The 17576-nt window shown below is 39.7% G+C and overlaps 1 protein-coding gene across 1 annotated transcript; it reads right to left on the bottom strand.

Annotated features, from left to right (window-relative positions):
• Positions 1-1160: 1160 nt before the first annotated feature.
• Positions 1161-15031, bottom strand: gtf2b (general transcription factor IIB). The gene is made up of 7 exons (XM_075484056.1): positions 14980-15031; positions 13635-13747; positions 11551-11684; positions 8399-8545; positions 4952-5081; positions 3857-4138; positions 1161-1847 (listed from the first exon to the last, which is right to left on the bottom strand). Exons 1-7 carry the CDS (start codon positions 14994-14996, stop codon positions 1714-1716), a joined length of 957 nt encoding a protein of 318 aa, XP_075340171.1. The 5' UTR covers positions 14997-15031; the 3' UTR covers positions 1161-1713.
• Between the last annotated feature and the right edge of the window lie 2545 nt (positions 15032-17576).

Raw genomic sequence — 17576 nt, forward strand, 5'->3', positions numbered from 1 at the left:
TTGAACTGACGGGGTTCGGGGAGAGTGGGCATAATGTTGACATGCCATTAAAATGCTTCCCACATCGTTCTGAAAATGTTTCCAGCTGGTACAGTGGATCCAGCTGACTTCCTGTCAGTTTGCTTGTCACATATGACTGAGTCAATGTTTCAGACCTGTTGATATGAATCACTAAGGGGGGGGGGGGGGGGGGGGGATATAATTTTATGTATACATACTGTATGTACACAATTAAAGGACAAGACCGTTTTTTTTTTACATTGGGCCCTTGATTTCACATTATAACATGATGTTCTACTCACCCCTGCTTGTTGTTGGTCATTTGGAGCTGTTCCGAAGATATTCGAGAGGCGTCTGGCTGCTCTCTTGAGATATTCGGCCATGAAACGGTTTCCTATGGGCAACGTTATACAGGCACAAACTATGCTTTTTATAATTTATTAATTACTGTACACTAGCACTGATAACGTGGAGGTGCGTCGCTTACTTAAAAAAATCCGGGTTACTGTAATTTTGAATTTTTGTCGTAAAGTCTGTGTGTGTTTGTCTGTGGGCTGTCTGTGGTAGTAGCACGATGATGACGTCAGTAACACCCACTTTACGACAAAAATTCAAAATTACAGTAACCCGGATTTTTTTAAGTAAGCGACGCACCTCCACGTTATCAGTGCTAGTGTACAGTAATTAATAAATTATAAAAATCATAGTTTGTGCCTGTATAACGTTGCCCATGGGAAACCGTTTCATGGCCGAATATCTCAAGAGAGCAGCCAGACGCCTCTCGAATATCTTCGGAACAGCTCCAAATTACCAACAACAAGCAGGGGTGAGTAGAACATCATATAATCATCATATAATGTGAAATCATGGGCCCAATGTAAAAAAAAAGGGTCTTGTCCTTTAAGCTGAAAGCACTAATTTTATCAATAGGTTAAGTATCTACGTTTCTTAATTATGAAAATAGATTGTACAAAGTGTTTTTTTTTGTTTTTGTTTTTTTTAATTCTTGGCCTGTGCATGTTGTTGCCAGAACAGATGTCAGCTGTATGGATGGTACACCAATTACTCAAGTCACAACTGTTACCGTTCATCCCGGTGTAAAAACATATGCATTTTTACAGTCACTGTTCGATGCCTATCATGAATGCACAAATTAAACATTTGTAATAGTGGCTTTCCTTTTATTGTTGCCTCAAACACAAATCCTGTGTTACAACAGGTGGTTTAACTTCGACCTGCTTCACAAATCAAGTGTTTGGTTACTCGGATGGGCTAACTTTAAAGACGTAAAAAACCCTAAACATGTCAACTCAAAACATGAGCTGATTTAATGAAAATCTTTAATTTTTAAATTACTTAGAAACAATTCAAACAAACAATAGAACCTGGTCAATTTCTACAAAACAAAGTTTATGTATACAGTATGAAACCAGCCTAAAATTGCAAGCATCAATTACATTTTCCCACTTGGACATATATACATGGTACAGTATATACACTCAAATGAAATACTGTAAAGTACAGTCTGCAAGCAGTTTATTAAGCACTGGAATGTGTATCAACTTCATTCCCTCAAGAGTGCCTTCATAAAGGCTTGTTGTCTTAGGCAGGACATGAGAATTTTTTTAAATCCAAAACAAATATTCCAAAAAAAAAATCTAAGTACAGCAAAAAAAAAAAAAAACAATCCGCACCGAGTAGGCGGAGGCTCATTCACAGTTGGGGCAGTTTATCAACAGGCGTGTCAAATTTGAAGTCTGGAGGGAAAAGTTCTGCTGCACGCGGATAGATGAGCCGATATGACTGTCTGATTGTGACGTCTGCAACACCAGCGATGTCTCCAATTTCTGCAGAAGCATAAGAGACAAAGTTCTGTGAGAATGTGGAGGCACAGCAAATCTATCAGACCTTAATTCCTCATTTTAACAGGATAACTGGGATATCTATGGAGAAGATTAGTGAAAGGTTTTAGGACAGGGATCAGAATACTTGTGCTGCAGTTACAGAAAAAAATGCCCAACCAACTGCTAAAACTCATTAAATCTCTTCCAGGGTTTGTATATATTACCTTTTCTGCTTCGCAATGGACTCACTGTGTAATGAATTCATTAGAAACGCACCAACATGAAAGACTTTAACAGAGCGGACAGAGAAGAGATCATTATAACAAGCTGCTGATCCCCTCAAGAGTTTCAAACTTCCCTTTAAATGAACTGAATCATCAAGTCTTCACCCATATTCAGTGAACAATATTTTATTAAATAGTTTTTATTATTGTACTATTTCATGAAAAATATTAGCCCATCTTGAATAATCTTCTTCCATATAAAATTACAAAGACTTTGAATATTCAATAATCTACACTTCATAGTATCATCAAAAGATTCAGAGAATCTGGAGATATCTCTGTGCGAAAGGGACACAGCGTGAAATTATCTTTGAGCCCCACTGCATTCAGGACATGCAGTAATTTCCACGATGAAATCATGCCTCAGGAACACTTCTGGGAATCAGTCTGGGAACACAGTTCACTGTGCCATCCACAGATGCAGGTTAAAGCTTCGTCATGCAGAGATGAAGCCATATGTGAACATAATCCAGAAATACTGCCGTCTTCCCTGAGCCAAACCTTATTTAAAACAGACTGAGACAAAGTGGAAAACTTTGAATTGAACTTGAAATTCTTCTTGAAAATCATGGACACCATGTCCTCTGGACTAAAGAGGAGAAGGACCATCAATGCTGAACGGTATTTACAGGTTTAGGGGAAAACATCTACTCCCATCTAGATGACATCTTTTCCAGAGAGGGCCTTGCATATTTCAGCATGACAATGCTGTTACAATGACTGTGACAATGCTGCAGTAATTATTGTTTTGGCCAGCTTTAGCTCAGGAGGAAGCGCAGTTGCCCACCAATCGGAAGGCCGGTGGTTCGACTTCGGTCTCCCTACATGTCGAAGTAGTGTCCTTGGGCAAGACACTGAACCCCACGTTGCCTACCAATGCATCCATCGGTGTATGAATCTGTGTATGAATGATTAGAAAGCATGTAGTGTGTATAGATGTAGACATGCTGTATGAGTGCGTGTGAATGGGTGAACTTGGCATGTAGTTAGAAGCACATTGAGAGGTCAGCTAGACTAGAAAAGCGCTATACAAGTAGAGTCCATTTATCATTTAACTGCAAACTGCATCTATTATAATATCATGGCTTTGTAGTAGAGTTTGGCTGCTGAACTGGCCTGCCTGCAGTCCAGACCTTTTACCAACTGAATACGTTTGGCCCATCAAATGTAAAATACAACAAAGACCCAGGACTGTTAAGCAGTTGGAATCCTATACCAGACGAGAATGGGACAACATCCATCTCCCAGAAGTCCAGCAACTGGCCTCCTCAGATGTTTACAGACTGTTGTTAAAAAAAGAAAGATGGGAGGCTACACTGTGGTAAACATGGGCTTGTCCCAACCTTTTTTGAGACTGGTCACTGCCATAAAGTTCAATACCAGCTTATACTTTTCAGGAGATGGTGAAATATCTCACTTTCAACATGTGGTGTGTTTTCAATGTTCTATTGGGAATAAAATAATGGTTTATGAGATTTGCAAATCACTGCATTCTGTTTTATATGTACATTTTAATTGGGGTTGTATTACACCTCACATTATGTACTGTTCAATTTAATCTGAAAAATAAATACTGCAAGATTTGTCTGTCACTTTAACAGGTATGTCTGCACAAATCTGTGAGGACTGTGAACGTGAAGCGATCAGTGCCTCAATGACATTCCTCTAACAGACTGATGAAGCCATTAATGTTACACATCTAAAGTGTGACAAGGGCTTATGCCTCACCTTTCTGGGTCTTCTTCTCCGCAGAGGCCTGGGACGCCATGTATATGGCTGCCGCCGCCACCGAGATGGGGCTCCTTCCAGGCACCAGGTCGAGCTCCACAGCTTTCCTGGCGATGTAGGTGGCCGCCATTTGCACCTGCTTGGGCAAACCGAGGTTGGAACAGAAGCGGGACATGAAGTCGCCTGTGGTGATGAGGTCCACACTGGTCTCCAGTGCCTTCAGGATCAGTTTGAAGCACCTACCGATCTCTTTCTTTGAGATCCTAGAGACGGCACAGATCTCTGCAGGAGAGGAAGAGGGTCAGAAACTCTTTAACAGACTGATGTGAAAGAAAATAAACTCTGTTGGGCTTTCAATTGTCTCCTTTGACTTCAAACACAAACGCAGAGATTACAAGATTCTCCTTCCCACCTTCAAGTCTCTTCATAACGTCGCACCTCCGTAACTTTCTGATCTCCTTCACATCTACACTCCCTCCAAGACTCTCCGATCTTCCTCCTACATGCTCCTCACTACACCTCCTTTCCACTTATCCTCAATGGGGTCCCGAGCCTTTAGCCCCCCCGTCTCTGGAACTCTCTCCCACAATCCATCTGTGATACTACCTACATCTCCTCCTTTAAATCACAGCTCAAAACCCAATTCTTTCACCCAGCCTTCTGTCTGACCAAACCATCCTCACTTCTGCTGTTTGCTTGATTTTATGTAGATCTTGTTCTTGTTTTTTTATTTTGTACTTGTTTTTAACTGTGTTTGTAAGGTGACATTGAGTGTCGTGAAAGGCGCCCATAAATAAATGTATTATTATTATAATTATTATTATTGTTACTTCCAGATACAACTTATACACAATACAACACACCAATAATGATTCTTCTACTCAGATGGTAAACATTCAGCTCTCATAATGCATTCAGTGACAACTCCGAACTCTGAGTTTGTGATCTAAAACTGAGCAGAAAATCAAAATTCCTCAACGAGTCAGGTTTCCCAGCGGGTAAGGTTTCAAGGTTTAAAGTTGATCATGATCTTACAACAAAAAAAAAAAATAGGACTTTATGTTCAAACATCCAATTGCAAACGTTTACGCGCACCTTTAAAAGTTCTGGGTACACCCTCCTGTCTGCAGGCGATGTAGAGGCAGGCGGATGCAATGGCATCATTGGCTCGTCCTTTCAGGCTCTTCTGTTCATAGACCTGTTTGAATAAGTTGTTTGTTCTGTCCTGGAGGGTAAAAAGAAAAATTTCAAAACAAAAAAAAATATTAGTGAATTATCTTCAAATCAAATCATCCAAACAGACATTTCAGCAGATGCATTTTTTTGAAGGTTGGTCAAGGAGAACAGACGGGAAACAATCCAAGTTAACACCGTTTAATGCCAACTGATTCAGAACTTTATCCCCCTTGAAGGCTGTATTTCTACCCACAGACAGTATCTCACGCCGAGAAATAAAACAAAATTAAAAAAAATAATCCTTAGTCATAATACAACATTTTTATTAACTCATTTATTTAACAACTACAAAAAAGCTAAAAAGCAGACCGTCTATACTCAGTTTGAACTAAAATTACACTTTGTCCATATTAAAAGGGATAATCCGGAGTAAAATGCACTTTAGATCAATTTACGGGATGATTGGAAGTACATACGTTGAGTTGACATCAAAAACATGTCATTCGGATGCGTTTTGAGAATTTGGATTTGACCGTTTTTAGCCAAAAGTCGTTAGCCTGGAAGTGAGAGGGGCATATCGTTTTGCCGCTACAAAACGCTATTTTTATACCTCTTCTACAGCTCCAAACAACATAACACTTACGTGGTAGTGAGTAGAGGGTCCCTAAAGCCAAACCGAAGTGTCCCGAGGTCTTCATGTGGTCGGATATAGAGTCCAGAATGAACTTAATCAAGCCAGTACCTGCTCTTTTCTGCTGCTCAATCAGAGCCTCTTCCGTCAACAGGACGCTACCTCACGCGAGACATCACGTCACGTGAGTCCGTAGGAGTTGATTGCCGAGTGTGGAGTAACACGCTCTGGAAATTCACAATTTCGTTGCGTTTTTTTTTACAAACATAGTCCAGTATTTCTTTCGAAAGTGAAATGAAGTTGTATGCAACAGCAAAGCCTAGCTTACTAACAGGTTGGAATGAATGATGTCTCGCGTGAGGTAGCCTCCTGTTGACGGAAGAGGCTCTGATTGAGCAGCAGAGAAGAGCAGGTACTGGCTTGATTAAATTCATTCTGGACTCTGTATCTGACCACATGAAGACCTCAGGACACTTCGGTTTGGCTTTAGGGACCCTCTACTCACTACCACGTAAGTATTATGTTGTTTGGAGCTGTAGAAGAGATATAAAAATAGCGTTTTGTAGCGGCGAAACGATATGAACCTCTCACTTCCAGGCTAACGACTTTTGGCTAGAAACGGTCAAATCGAAATTCTCAAAACACATCCGAATGACATGATTTTGATGTCAACTCAACGTATGTACTCCCAATCATCCCATAAATTGATCTAAAGTGCATTTTACGCCGGATTATCCCTTAAAGAGAGGTCAGCCTTTCAAGATGAATTTGTGATCGCATTTCATTTTACATCCGCTTTTACTTTTTAATTCAATTTTAATTTACAGCAATCCATACATTTAAGAAAGAGTCAACAATATAAGAGAGATGGACATTACATATGCCTTTAACAGACATCAGCCCACACTGGGAGCCTTTTCATTAGAATATCACCACAGGTAAACCAGTGGTATGTCTAACAGAGGAAACTCGTCTCCAGAAACTTGTCGACTTTTAAAACCAGGTAAAGGTTGTAAATGAGGGTCAGTTGACATGTTCACATGCTCAGATCATAAACTGACTGTGTCTGTGTGTGTCTGTGTGTTTCTGTGTGTCTCTGTCTGTCTGTCTGTCTGTCTGTCATATGATCCCTCATATCTGGAAAACTGTGACTGCTCTAGAGTTTAGATTCTCTGCCCGCACCCGAGCCCGAACTTGAACCGACCCAGTCCGATATTTCCCGCCACTATCCTCGGGTCGGACCGGACGTGATCAAGCTTTTTTTTTTTTAAATTTAAATTTTTTTATTTTTAATTCTCTATGTTAATTTTTTTGGTGTCGAGTGTGTAGGCCTAATCACTGATGCATCATTAGCCCACCCCATCCTTGATTCTTTGATACTCGAGTTTTTGCGCAAGACTGTAATTTTGATTTTTTTGTCGTAAAGTGGGTGTTACTGACGTCATCGTCGTGCTACTACCACAGACAGCCCACAGACCGGCTGCCTATTTATTCATTCGGCTAAAATTCAAAATTACAGTAACCCGGATTTTTTGAAGTAAGCGACGCACTTCCACGTTATCAGTGCTAGTGTACAGTAATTAATAAATTATAAAAAGCATAGTTTGTGCCTGTACAACGTTGCCCATAGGAAACCGTTTCATGGCCGAATATCTCAAGAGAGCAGCCAGACGCCTCTCGAATATCTTCGGAACAGCTCCAAATTACCAACAACAAGCAGGGGTGAGTAGAACATCATGTTATAATGTGAAATCAAGGGCCCAATGTCAAAAAAACGGTCTTGTCCTTTAAGTAGGTTTTGGAGCACATACTTTTTCACTTTTACTTGAGTAAAGAGGTCAAGTTGATACTTCAACTTTTACCAGAGTGTTTTTAAACTGCAGTATCTATACTTCTACTTAAGTAACAAATGTGTGTACTTTTGACACCACTGCAAGTCATGCGCATGTCCAAAAAGGTCCGTAAAAGCACAATAAACGTCCGTTTTCAAAATAATCAACTCACCAGAGTGGTTACTGGTGTGCACTGGTAATCGATATCAAATTTCGTTGCGAAAAGTTGCTTCTGTCGTGTTTTATTTGACATTTTGTACTGGATGTTCGTTGATATTACTCCGCCACCGCTAAGAAAATAGTGCGAGCATGAACAAGCTGCCAAATAAAACATGACAGAAGCAACTTTTCACAACGAAATTTGATATGACTTGCCATTCTGAAGCAGGTTGAGAAGAATCAAAATTAGGCAAATACCGGAGACAGCAGTAAACATCAAAAAAGCGGTGAGGGGGTTCTAAAACATTGCAGACGACTCAGAAAAGAGGCTTAATGTTGAAAATACCGCAGTTCCCCTTTAAGTCTCTTCATTCGGATCCATGTACGCAACGATCCAATCACGAATAAACACACATTTAGGCTATACGTGTCGTCCTTGTTGCATTGTTCATCAAGATAATTGTTAACAAATTTCTGTGGTTCACTTCAAACAACTCAAAATTGTAGTTGACAACGTCAGCTATAACGGCCCACATATTAAGAAATGGTCGGGTTTAAAGCGGTCTCGGGCTCATAATTACAGTTAATGTGCCGGGCCGGGCTCGGACACAATGTGCACGGGCTCGGAAAGGGTCGGGTTAGATTTTTTTTAGGCCCGATCTAAGCTCTAGACTGCTCTGCCTGGCCACATCAGTTCCAAGAAAAGTCCACCAAAATTATTAAACATTTACTCTTCAAACTTACGATTATATTCCTTGGCAGGTTGATGCGATCAGCCATGGTGCTGATCTCTTTGAAGGCATTCAGCATGGCCCGATCAGAGCTGCTCATGGTCCGCCGGTTCTGATATTTGGAGTTGCCAAATTCATCAAAACTGGCTGCACCTGTTCCCTGTGGAGGAAACATTTAATGCATGTCAAAAAAATGTAGATGAATTCTAAGAGAAGCCACAATAACACTGGTACTCCAGATTTCAGTTACCCACACATTACTATGCTCCGTTTCTACTCGTTATTCTCGTCCTTGTGTACGGTGTTGTGTTCAAGAATGGACGTCACAGATGGTCACGCGCCACTTCGCTGTTCTATTCTGGTGTGCGTGCACTGCGCGAGCGGCAAGTTTGAGTGAAAGGGAGAGTGCAAGCACGTCCATCTCTGCAAGCGTTTGTACAACCCCTCAAAACCCAATGAGGTCAAATCATTGTAAATGTTACAAAAATATAAAAGCCAGCCGAAACGTGGCACAGAGAAGTTTAAACTGTAGCTGCGTTTGTTTCTGAATTTTTTTCAATTTCCTGTACGACTTCCTCTGAAGCTTTCCCTGTGGTATCTGGGCCCCGTTGTCTCAGCAGCAACACCTACTAGTCACTGTCCAGCACTCCTGAAATGAAGTATTAGTCATTCCTGCTGATGCAGTGATCCTGCATCTTACAGCGTAGCTGAAGACGCCTCACACTGATCACACTCCATTGTTTCAACACTGGAGAAGGTGGGCAGTGTTATTCTTTATGTTTATTAACTTGAACAGCACTCTCCTTTTCTTCTTTTGTCAGCTCCAGAGCAGTTCCCAGCACAGAGCCAGCCTTCCTTATCAGTTTGTTGCATTTCTTTGAGTGACTGGCCTTGATGCTGCTGCCCCAACAGATTGCACTCTCCAACATAGACTTAGAGAAAATATGCAACATCTTGATGCAGATATTATAGGACCAGAGCTTCCTTAAAGCTTCCATGACGTCATCCCAGTAGACGCGTGTGTAGAAAGCCCCCGATAGCCCCCAATAATAAAAACACTGCAGCTCTGAACTAACAGTGCAATAGTACGCGTTCATTCATCTTAAAGTATTGGTGAAATAAAGACAGATAATGCCTTATTTAGAGGCTGTATTGTCAATGCCCTGTTCACTCCCGTTATATAGATATACACGGATCTCGAGTGATCTAAATAGCGTCCGAAGGAGGCCGGCTTTCACCAAACTGTTATCGGTGAGTAGATGAACCGCATTTTATGGCAGAAATAAGGTCCAGGTTTTAAAAAAACAAACTTCCCCTTTAAAGCTGCCGTCGGCAGGTTTTCAAAATTCCGAGTCTAAAGTCGGAAAATTCGAACTAATACAACTTTCAGGTCCCTCCCCCAACCTCTACCAAGCTCCAAACCGCACCCAAACCCCTTCCCCTCTGTGGACGAGGTTGTGCACGCGAGTTCACACCAGTGTGCGCGCACACAAGCTGGGGGCAGACTCACGCTCAGACATGGTTGGTGACTGTTCTGCTCAGATAATAGATAAATAACCCCCCTAACGTGATTGGTTAAAAACAGCCGGGAGCGCTCGATTTTTGCAAGCACGATTACAGGCTTCAGAGGGAGCTACAGAATTCGGGATTTTTCCTAAACAGCCTATTTAATATTCTACTTCCAGAATCCCATGACAGTTCAAGCTAATATGACTAAAAAAAAGTTGCCGACGGCAGCTTTAAGAAGTAGTCTGTTGTGTCCCTTCTTATAGACAGTCTTGATGTTGCATTTCCAGTCCAGTCTACTATCCAGATAAACTCCCTGGCATTTGTATTCCTCAACCATCTCCACCTCTTCTCCAAGGATGGAGTGTTTAGCTTATTCTTCGTCTTCTAAAATCCCCAATCTTCCCTTTTGTTTTTGTGTGTTCAAAATGAGGTGATTTTTTTTCCCCACGCCATGCTATAAAGAGGTTGACCAGTTCCCTGTACCAGCCTCTTGTCCATCAATGATATACCCAACAACTGCAGATTCATCTGAGTATTTTTGGAGATGACAGGACTCTGAATTGTACTGTGGGTCTAAAGTGTCCACAGTGAAGAGGAGGAGTGAGAGTACAGTCCCCTGCGGGGCTCCTGTGCTGCTGACCATCTTCTCAGACACAAAACTCTTCAGTTTCACAAACTGTGGTCTGTTTGTAAGGTAGTCAATTATCCAGGTGGTTCTGGAGGCATCCACCTGATGTGGGTACAGGTAGGGTGTGAAATCTTTTTCATCCCTGACTACAAATCTCTCATGTTGTTCTGCTGGAGCTTGCTTTCTAGTTTTTTTCTGTACACCTCCTTTCTCTCCACTAACTTCTTCATCTGCTGTTTTAGAAGAGTCCAAAATTGCTCCCCGTCTCCTGCTTTTGTTTTCAGTTTAGCAGTTTTTTCAGGTCACTGGTTATCCAGGGTTTGTTATTAGGGAACTATCACAGACCATTTTTCCAATGAGTATATATAGTGGCAGGTGGCCATTGAACAATGGGTGTATACTTGGAGGTGGGGAGAACCAGATTATGATCAGATTTTCCTAATGGAAGACCAGCAGAGGAGCTGTATGCATATTTTAAATTTGCATAGAATAAATCCAACTTTTTATTTTCTGTGAAGCAGTTGACAAACTGTTGAAAGGTTGGAAATGTAGTGGAGAGGGAGACTTTGTTAAAATCTCCAGAAATCGCCATGAATGTATTGGGATGGGTTTGTAGCCTGGAAACAAGTGAACTTATGACATCAGTGTCAACAGCATGTGGCAGCATGCAATATATACTGTGCTACCAGAAAACACAGGTGGAGCTGTGGTATAAACAGTTATAGGGCTGTGTAGACGTCTCAATTCGCTCGTGCAATGACCAACACAGCAAGTACAATTGCAGCTTTACAGTGATGCAGTTCAGCTCTGACTCTGAACAGCGATCTATTCAGAGTGATACTGGTACAGATGTTTTACCATATAATTCCCTGTATAAAACCCATCAAGTATTCACTATGTTGGAAATCTGAGTTGCTTAAATGTTTTCTGACATTCCCTTTACCAACTACAGATTGCAGGGTCATTAAAAGCTAAGAGGTTAACAACAACAAGATGCGTATTTCTAACCTAAAACAGTCGTTTCCCACCTTGCTGATCATAGTGGTGAGGTCGCCTCCATTGAGCAGTGGGTTCTGGGCATCTCCCACTCTGGATGGATCTTTTAGAGCTTTTTCGTTAGAAAACGTCCTCCACTCTGAGCCCACATCAATGACACGGTCACCTGAGATGAGATTGTTTCAACAACTAAATTCAATTAATGTGATGAACAAGAAGTTAAATATATATATAATTTACTTCTAAAATAATCAGTGTAGTAAGCTTTAATCAAAAGATTTGCTTTAGAGCTGTAAAATAATCTGTTGCAATGTGGTAGATTGTTAATGGTTGACAACATGTCCAAGCTTGACTGTATGATACTTTCTATAGACATAAGACTCTGTCCCACACACAGGCCAAATTAATTTTCCACTATGTTCCTCTGTCTGATTTGATGTCAGCTTTCAGTCTTTTTTTAACTGATCATTTTATTTCTCATCCAAAATAGATAGAAATAAATAAAACTGAAATAAGGACTTGATTTCAACAATAGAAAATCAGTGAGTCATAAACATACAAACAATAAAAACACACAAATAATCATTTGATTGTGTGTTTGGGTGTAGCTGTGTTAAATCCCTCTGGAATAATTAATGAGAGGATGGTGCAATATTTAGTTTCATTTCCTCATACAAACTCATCCTCAGAAGATACCGTAGTTACCGTGTTGATCCCCATGCGCTCTTTCTTGGGCTCATCAACTGCACTCTTCAAGCTTTACTACGACACTAAGTTCTAAATGCATCTCCAGGCATTAAAATGTATCAACTTACGGTCAAAGGAAATTAAGTGTGTGACAGCAGCAAAGAAAACTGTCTTAACGGGGCCATTATCTCCACAGTTACATGACCATTAATTCCTGGAACCATGTACCAGAGTTAAGGATTAAAGTTGATATCTTAATCCTGTCTTATTTTCCTGTTTTTGCTGTTCGTCAGTCTAATATGAAGAAGCAAAGTGACATTCATCTCCTTAGAGACCAGCCGAAGCAGTGGAAGCAGGAAGTTAGCCTTGCATCAGAGAGCGACTGGTGTCTCTTGTCTCTCATCTGACCTGAACGGCGCTTAGGGGGCTCATTAGAGAACTCTGTGTTCCCTGCAGCTTTGTCCTTCAGTCTGCATCACATGTTCAAAGATTTTTTGCTACACATAATTTATACCTGTATTCTTACGTGAACTAAATTGCAAAACCTTTTTATTTAATCACCACCAAAAGAAAAACCCTGCGCCATAGTGACACGTGTAGTGACCTGTGTAGTAAAAAAGTGTGATTTTTTTTTTCTAAATACATCCAGTTTTTCTTCAAACACCAGAAAAGAAATAAATATAACAGCTTTCCTATATTTTACTTGCAAGCTGTTGCTTCACCTTGGCATACTTTAATTATTTTATTTGTTTCTCTTTATATTCTTTTACTCATGTCATAAAAATGTCTCTCCATCTGTGGAGCCACTAAGACAAAAAACTGCAAGAAAAATATCTGCTAAAAGGCTAGAATGATCTGCTAAAAATATTAAAACTTATTTGGCACCAGGCTTTTTACAACACTATCAAGTGATCAGCTCTGCCCTTAAACTACTCTAAACAGACTAGCTCTTCCCAACTTGTTCATGGTTTCATAACTAAAAAAATCTTGCACTTATAATAAGCATCTGATTCATACGGTATTGTTGCACCATTGTGTTTCAGCATTTAGGTATTTCTTTAACAAATCTATCACCAACTCTTGAGCATCAACATCAGAAATAGTATTTCTTCCACAACGTTACATACGTTACAAAATAATACAATAAAATAACAACTGGCACATATTTTTATATCATTTGGAAACGCATCATTACGCTATTGATGCTTTTGGCTCTAAACTTTTGGCTCGTCTATGTACAAAAACTGCTTATTAGTGCACAGTCTATCAATGAATAGTAATGTGACTGACAAAACCTTACAAGAGATGAGAGCTTCAACTTGTTCCATCAGTATATTTAAGTTGAAATATCCCTGATTGGTCCTGAGGAGCTTGATCCTACATTTAATGAATTTAGCAAAAGGGAATATTTCATCGTGGAAATACTCACCTACAACAAGGCCACATTCAGGACATATCATGTCCCCTGCTCTGTAGTCCTCCACCAATATGGCATCAGGGTGATTGGGACACTGAACTCTGGGCAGGGCCAGAGCTTCTCCACTGTACAGGAAAACAGGAAGATGATAACTCAAACACATTGGGGGAACAAATGACAAACTAAAGCAGGTAAAGATGAGGAGGGGGTGAAATTAAATTGATTTAGAGATCAGGATACAGAGCAAACTTTGCAATTGCAAACGTTCATCCACTAAAGTGGGGGAAATGAAGATTTAAAGTCCCTTCAAGTGAGAGATCACTCTTGTGGGAAAACAGATAAAAATGACAGCAGATTAAACAAAGTCAACCTGTGGACTCATGTAACAGACCAACTAATGCACACAACCAGCGTGTATTTCACATTTCCACTCTCCTGTTGTTGTTGATCACGATGAAATGCTTTTTTTTTTTTTTTTTAAATATTGCTCCACCGCTTACAAATGACTTTTTCCCCTTAGTTTTGCAATGGGTCTACTGAATGCAAAGAACTGTTTGATACTGGCTTTGTCACAGTGTAGATATCGAGACGTAAATATAACAAAGGTCAAAGCTGGCTATAACCTATAACTTTGTAAACGACATAAAGACGATTAACTAAAAATAAATAACTGATTTTTCAAAGTTTCTAATCATCACAATACGGATCACCTGGAGGGATGTTTTCAGGGTCTGACCAATCATGGGTTCCCGACGGAGAATAGTTTAAAAGTTTCAGATTTGCGTTACTATCTGTTCAACTAAACACAAAGTCTATTCACGTAGTCTACGAACATCGTGGAAAAATTAGTTGAGCAATGCTGCATAAATGTCCAAACATGCTTTAGCTGCAAAGTTTACAGATGTCCAGATTTGTCCAGAGCTGCTCTCAGACCACTGTTGCCGATGAGAAAAAGTGATTTCAACAACATAGCTTTTACCTTAATACTAGCTTGACTAAATAGCTCCACGCAAAAGTGTTACAGCAGCGACAGAACGAGTGGACAATGATAAGCAAATAACCAAGCGATCGACAGAAACTACTGGGCAGCAGCACAACAACGATTTAGAACGTAACGGCGATACAAACAGTGACTTCTGGCAGCGTCTAACGTTAACCTGCTAGCTAGCTTGCTAGCTGTCACCAAGCACAATAGATCCAACACCTACCGGTACAAATAAGAGCGTGGTACATTTTACCACCAGCTCTATATAACCGTCTCACCGAACACAATAAATATATTCGCTACTCCATCAAAATCTGAAAACCATTTACAAAGATAGCAGATGTTTTGTAGTTAGTCAAAGTTGCTACGCACCGGCTTGTCGACGCCATACTACTCGTTGCTTTTCCCCTCAGTCAAAGAAACAAATGATCACGGCACCTCTACTTATAACATTTTTTGATCACGTGTCAGCAATACTACGGGAAGTCAATGAGTCCAAAAATTCTACTTTTTCAGAATATATATTTTATAGAATATATATATATATATATATATATATATATATATATATATATATATATATATATATATATATATATATATATGTGTGTGGCATGGTGGGTTACTAATATGCATGGCAGTAGAGTTGAGCCAAGGGGCAGAGGCAATAATAGGAGGCGGAGAATTAATTTGGGTCCCTCTTCTTAAAGGGGAACTGCGGGGCATTTGAAGCGCAATCCCATTGCTAGAGGTTGTCAAATACTGACAGTAGGACACAGACTGGTGCAAATCGGCGCTCCCTGTGCGGCGATTGCGCTGTTTGCGCAGCTTGTCATGCTAGCCAAATACGTGGTGGCCAATGGGCAATAATAAACCTTCCACGTAAAACAACAACTTGCACACTGCAGAAACGTCACACTACTTTATAAACCATCCGACAATAAAGTCACAAGCCTTACCATCAAAACCATATGCATGGTTCTCACATTACTGGCATGGGGACGTTACAAAACAACTTTATAAACAGCATGTCTCTTGTCGGTAGGCGCGCGCATGTGAAAGCCCAAAAGAGTCAAAAAACTGCGTTCAAGTATTTAAAACATTACAACAATATTGTTTTAATATATTGTTGTAATGTTTTATCATACTTGAACGCAGTTTTTCTAGAGAAGATAATTGTTTTGTATATGGGATTATCGTCCATTGATGAGAAAACTCAAAACATCTTCAGTTCATACTGTCTGATATTAAATAAAAGTCAAAATAACTAAGATGACTGCTATTTTTTTATTTTATTTTTATATCTAATGGCATATTCCGCACATATCCTGATTTGAGGTGAGGTTGCATAACTAAATGGAATAGGCACAACATGACCGTTTTTCTGTAACTTGCAAATAAATTACTTCAAACTAATGCAATGTGATTATCTGAACACTGCAAGACACTGGTGTCGGTGTGCGTCAGCACAACAGCAGGTGGAGCTAAATAAAAGCAAGTTCTGTAGTTTGGAAAAGGTTTGCCCAGGCTGAGTGATGAAACTCGTTGTTCCAGGATTATGATTAGTTATTAGTTTTCATTGAAATATTTTTTTTCCACAAAAATGTCTCACTCTGAAAGATGTAATGCTATTTTTGCACTTGGAAAAAAATCAAATTTTCTATAAGGCGCTCAGACAAATTTCAATCTGTTTGGGAACCCTTTCTATCATACTTTAGTGGCCTCCAAGAACTACCACCACCATTGCAATAAATTAAAAGAAGGGCTCAAAAAGGGCTCAATTTTAAAATTTGAGCACATACATTAGCACACTTTGTTTGCCATAAAGACCTTGGAAGGCGGATTGAGCTATTTATTTACAGTTTTTAATTTGTTTATTCTGACATTTACCTATGTCTACCAAACAAAAAAAAAAAAAAAACCTAAGATCTACTGGTGGTACGGTTTCTTTTGATGTATTATTATTATTATTGTCATTGTTATTATTTTTGGGTCCAGTCGGGGGTGGGGGTGGGGGGGGGGGGGTAGTTTTGAGTGTGTATAAAAGTTTGAAAAAAGAAAAGTCTTTTGTAACCATGATGACAAATTATTGTTTCCATCTCTGATTTTTCAATAAAAAGATTTTTAAAAAAAATAAAATGTCTCACTCAGTTGTGAATTAGAATCCCCATCGTTGATATCAGGTTTGTTTGATTAGTAACATGACTTTGACGCTCTCAGAGAGCATAATCATGAGCAAGTTTATCAGAAATGTTTTGCACTTTGCAACAGATTTAAAAATAAATAAATAAATTTTGGCTTAAAAGTGTGTCCACATCCCTGAAAAGCCTGACATCTTAAGCATGCTTGCATGCTTTTTAAGAGTACTAATGTGGCTGATTTGTGATAGACTAACATACCTGTGTAATTTCCCATTACAAGTAACAACAGGAGAGATGGAACATTTACACCAAACAAAACTGTAAGCTGGTATCGGAGGAGAAAAAAAACATCAATATTTTAGACTGTTCCTTTACCTCATCTGAAGCATACAAGTTAAGGCACACGCTGCATTAACAATACCTGAATGCCTCTAGAGCTGTTTTTTGTATTTTTGTAAGATCTTTCTTACTGTTCTACAATGTCTTTTTTGAATATACCAAGAATACTGATTACATTAATTCCCTCCCTTACACATATCTAACATTACTCCTGAACTTCCTACCCACTGTGTGTGGGGGTGAGAGCTCTGTGTTTACTGTGTATACAGGAAATTACCTGCCATAGAAACAGGTTTGTTTGGGTCTTTTGTTGGTTTGTGGCTTTCAGGGGGGAAAAAAACTAAATGACTGTTTATTTTCTCAACACATCTGTTGTGCATATCTGGGGTTTTTCACCCCCATTTTTTTTTTTTTTTTTTTTAACAAATCAAAGGGGGAAGTCCATGTTAGCTCATTTATACTTTAGTGAGCAGATTCCCACCTCACTGA

Source organism: Odontesthes bonariensis, chromosome 14, assembly GCF_027942865.1.
Source record: "Odontesthes bonariensis isolate fOdoBon6 chromosome 14, fOdoBon6.hap1, whole genome shotgun sequence".
Taxonomy (NCBI): domain Eukaryota; kingdom Metazoa; phylum Chordata; class Actinopteri; order Atheriniformes; family Atherinopsidae; genus Odontesthes; species Odontesthes bonariensis.